This window comes from Plectropomus leopardus, chromosome 8 (assembly GCF_026936395.1).
Source record: "Plectropomus leopardus strain MGB_pleo_1.0 chromosome 8, ASM2693639v1, whole genome shotgun sequence".
NCBI classification, from domain to species: Eukaryota; Metazoa; Chordata; class Actinopteri; order Perciformes; family Serranidae; genus Plectropomus; species Plectropomus leopardus.
In genome coordinates, this window is record NC_142183.1 from 1901059 (window position 1) to 1906000 (window position 4942).

The following is a 4942-nucleotide window of genomic DNA, read 5'->3' on the forward strand; positions in this document are numbered from 1 at the left end:
ACGGCGTTGTGGTTATAGCTGCAGTTCTCTGTGTGGATGGACTTTAGCGTTTGACTGTGCTCATACCTGCTGTGACTCTGTTTGATGGAGGAGTATCTGTATCCGTTCTCTCTCGTCTCTCATGCTCTGGCTCTTGTCTTAGTCTGAGTACACACACACACACACACATACACACACACACACAGCTGAGCCTCAGTTCAGTTCAGTTCAGAGTGTGTGTGCCTCTGAGCTGCTGTTCATGTTTTCGTCTCCTGAGTGTGAAGCTTCTGTCAGACAGCAGAGGGCGCTCTGCACCAACCTAACAGATCACACACACACACACACAGAGTTTAATGTGATGTAGTGCTTTGTTTTGATGCTGTTTGAGTTTCTATTCTTCTCTGAATGACACAAAAATGACTGTTTTTTTCAATGATACAAACTTTATTGAAAAAGCTACAAAACTAAAATAAAAAAGTTTTCTTGATATAAAAAGTTTTAAAGATTCTGTACAAAGTGCTGCTCCTCCAGCAAAACACTGACGAGAAAAAGACCAGTTTGAGTCAAAGAGACACATCCTGTCAGCCTGTCAGTGAGGACATCCACAGACACACTGTCCCCCCTGCATCCAGCTCTTCTCTAGTTAGTCTCCAGGGGAGAGACACAGAGACGCGTCCTCCTGCTGACCGACAAACAGCTGACGTCCTGCAGTTTGTCCATAACACTGAGACAACAAGGACACATTTTTTATTCTAACATCCTGATGGACAGTTTGTCCGTCCACTCTGTGACAACAAAGACACATTTTTTATTTTAACATCCTGATGGACAGTTTGTCCACCCACTCTGAGACAACAAGGACATATTAGTAACTTTCAGATCCACTTTTAATCTTAATCTCACTTCCTAATCTCCTTCACATCATCATCTATCTCGTCTCAGTGTCTCCGTCAGTCCACAGACTGTCTGTCTCACAGACTCTCTGTCTCTGAGGAGAGTGTGGTTTTAAAAGTAGAAATACAACAGAAAGAGCGGCGGGTGGCTCTGCAGGCAGAGTGTCCCAGGTCAAAGAGACAGAGACGCAGGTTCAAACTAACATGCTGTCTGAGATTTTGGGTGTGTTTAGTGTTGACAGGAAGTGGTTAATGACCTATTTTCTTGCATCATTTTCTGTTTCCTGTCAGCTCATTAGAATAATGGCGGCTGACGTGTTTTTTCTGCAGTTAGCTAAAATCTCTTGAACAAAGTTGATGATTGTCAGAAGGACGCTGGTGGTCAGACGACGTTTAGACAGTCTCACCGTGTTTCTGACTCTCAGCGTTATTTACAAGATTCAGTCTGTTTGACTATTGATAAAGTCCTGCAGCTGGCCCCGCCCTCCGCTCTGCACTCCCAGAGCTCCTTGCTGTGTTGACTGTGGTGGTGGCGGAGGAGGCGGTGGCAGTGGCGTCCAGTCCCAGCGAGCGGCGGTACGCTGCAGAGAGGCGGTACAGGACGTCAGGCCGCGGGCCGGGGTGGGCGTCGGCCTTCTGTGTCATCAGCATCTCAAACAGCGTGCTGACCTCAGACAGCAAGGCCCCGCCCACAGGGGCCTCCTTCTCTGGAGTCTTACCTAAAGGGGAAAAGAGAGGAGAGAAAGGAGGAGGAGAGAGAGAGGAGGAACAGGAGTCACTCTGCTGCCACCTCTCAGGTATCACCAACTGAAGGACCTATTCTGCTAAAATTAAACATATTTATTATTACTTACTAAAGTTTCCAGCATTATATAAAAATTGGACAAACTGGATGAGAGATGGAGCGATGCGTCCTGGTGTTTCTAAATAATTCATTCAAAGTCTGATTAAAGCTGAAACTAACACAAAGTCGTCTGTAGACGTCTAAAGAAGTCACTTTCCACCTCTGCAAATGTGTCTGTTTCAGCACTGTGGCTGTCAAAAACTCAGCTGTTTGATCCACGATGATGAAATGCTGTGGCTGTCAAACACTCAGCTGTTTGATCCACGATGATGAAATGCTGTGGCTGTCAAACACTCAGCTGTTTGATCCACGATGATGAAATGCTGTGGCTGTCAAACACTCAGCTGTTCTACAGTCAAAGTCAAAGTCCTTCACTGCATTTGGTTCTCTGCGGCGCTATTCTTATTATCACTGGCTGTTTGTGTTGTCTGTCAAAAAATGGCTGGAATGTGTTCTATCAACTACGTCTCATTTCAATCGAGGAAAAGTTAATTCGCGATTGATATTGTCATCGTTTTATCGCCCAGCCCTACAGTAAGTTTGTTATTCAGAGCTGAAGTTCAGATATGAATCATCTCTTTGGACTGAATCTCTTCACATTTCAGTGATATAAAAAGAAAAAAAATTCAGTATTTTTTTTACCGAAGGTGGAGAAGGAGGAGGAGTCCAGGGCGCCCCGTGGAACGAGCTCACTGTCCGTGGACGGAGGCCTGTTGGGGACAAACACATTGTCGTGGTAATCGCCGCTGAGTGGGAGGGAGAGGCGGGCCATCCAGGAGGGGTCATCAACCTCAGAGAAGACATCGTCTGCAGACAGAGAAAGACGTCAGATATCTGTCTCAATGTTGGGACACGTTGATGCTCCTATCAGCACCATCTGTGCCACTCGTCACGAGTCTGAGACATGTCTGAGACATGTGGCGAGTCTGTGACGTGTTGAGTCCTGTTTATTTTTGGTCTAAATTCAAACTTGTGGGGATAAAAGTCGGCTCGGTCTGCAGGACAGATTTCGGGTGATGAGAACAACCTGCTGGTTACTGTGTGTGCTGCAGGAGGAGAAGCAGGAAGTGACACGCTGCTTTTATCTGGCTGCTGTCAGCGGCTCTTCCTGCTTTCATGGCGTGCTGCACGCTCCAAACGTTCGGCTGAACACCACGTCCACGCCGCCATCGACCCGCTGAGCTACAGTCTGACATCAGACACACACACAGACTCGTGGAGACGATGATCCGTCTCATTTCATCAGCTTCTCTGAAACGTGTTTATCACAGAACCCTCGCTCCCCGCATCCTCCTCACTTCCTGTTTATGTCCTGGACTTCCTGTTTGTGTCTCTTTATCTGCTCAACAACAACTGGACTCACTGGCACGGATATTTCCCTGATTTCACCTGAAGCCGCTCGAGTTCGGAGAGAGACAACAGCAAACAGCTGAGAGGGTTCAGGTTGAAGTGCAGGTTTTTACTGATCCTGATCCTGCTGGTTATTAACTCTTTCCTTCCCTGCGTCGTTCACTCTCACCTGTAAAACACTTTGGTTGTTTTTAAAATGTTACAGAAATAAACTGGATCACACTGATGAGTCTGACATTGATTATTAAGATGCCAGATAAGAACTGATGAATCCATGTTAGTATTTCAAACACATAACCGACATTAGTGATGAGGATTTTTATTTATTGTAATTTTGCAGACGTGTCCGCGCAGACGTGTCCGCGCAGACGTGTCCGTGCAGACTGCATCAGTCCGTCAGTTCTCCACAAATTCTGAGTAAAATTTCAATTCAACATTTAACTGAAGTGAGAGTTTTAAGGGTTAAATGACTGAGAACCAGATTAAAACATAAATCTGATCAAGAATCAGTGTGAGAGTCACATCTCTGTTGAGTCCGTCCACAATGGGACAGTCTGAGAGTCCTCATGTCTCAGAGCTAAAACTGAGAACAAGTTAATGTATTTATGTGTTTACGTGTTTACATATTTACGTGTTTACATATTTACGTGTTTACATAAAGGGCCGGAGTCAGATTAAAAAGTAAAACACTAAAGTGAGCACAGAAACAGAGAGAGAGACGTCACACGTGAGACGCGGCTCTGAGTTTGTTCTTCATCAGGACACAAGAAGAAGACACAGCTCACAGACATCAGAGAGACGAGTGTGACGGTTTCAACAAAGCAGACTCAGTGTGTGTGTGTGTGTGTGTGTGTGTGTGTGTGTGTGTGTGTGTGTGTGTGTGTGTGTGGAGATAGATCAGCCTGCAGGTAGAAGGTGATTCAGACTGAACTCGACTCTCTCCATTGTCTCTCTCTCTCCTGTCATAAAGTGCAGCTCGCTCGACCATCGTCAGGCGGTAAACCCCTCAGCTCGCCGCGGGACTCTGACCGCCACAATACCAGGAAGACACACACACACACACACACACACACACACACACACACACACACACACACACACACAAAGAGAGTATGTGTTGGCCTACATTTTGGAATTCCAGCTGAACAAAGAGCTCTGAGTGTTTAATATTTGGGAGCTAAAACTTCTCAGTTAGACTTTTAGCATTTTAATTATTTAACTATAATCATCTTCATGACCATCATCTTCATCATCATCTTCATCACCATCATCTTCTTCATCTTCATCAACATCATCTTCATCACCATCATCACGCAGTGATCCACTGACTCGCTCCTCACAGCTCAAACTGCTGAGAGATGAACTTAATAACTCTGCACTGATATTAACACTCAGAATAATAAGTGTAACGAGCTCAAACACTTCCTGTTGGTGTTTAACCCTTTCAAGACAAACTGACTGATTTCTCTCAGAAACAACATCAGAGGAAATGACCCAGAAATAAGCAAGAAATGACCAAAAAGTACAAGAAAATGACCTGAACATTAGCACAAAAATGGAGAACAAACAAGTAAAAAAAAAGGAAATTACCTGAAAAAAGGGCACTTTGAAGGACACGTCTTTCTAAGTTGCTCATTTCCTTTTTCTCCTCATGTTTTTAAAAAAATCAAACCAATGTGCTCAGAGTTCAAAGGGTTAAATATTTGTGAAAGGCGTCTGAACGCAGCGCAAGAAAAGTGATTGTAAAGAGTTTCGTCGAGTTTTTAAAGCATGAAAACCTTTGAGGGCAGAAGACGAGTCTCTGCAGTCTGACCGCTGTTATTTCCTGCTCTCCTCTTCCTGTTTTCTCCCTGTGGCAGTGTGTGTGTTTGTGTGT

The 4942-nt window shown here is 44.9% G+C and overlaps 1 protein-coding gene across 2 annotated transcripts in view; it reads right to left on the reverse strand.

Annotated features, from left to right (window-relative positions):
- Window positions 1–402: 402 nt before the first annotated feature.
- The window catches only part of pcdh12 (protocadherin 12), a 13885-nt gene continuing 9345 nt past the window's right edge, over window positions 403–4942 (reverse strand). For both annotated transcript variants that reach the window (XM_042493191.2, XM_042493190.2), the window contains exons 4-5: window positions 2359–2523; window positions 403–1591 (exon numbers count right to left, since the gene is read on the reverse strand). In XM_042493191.2, coding sequence (XP_042349125.2) covers window positions 1326–1591; window positions 2359–2523 — 431 coding nt within the window. In that variant the 3' untranslated portion in view covers window positions 403–1325. The remainder of the gene's footprint in view (window positions 1592–2358; window positions 2524–4942) is intronic.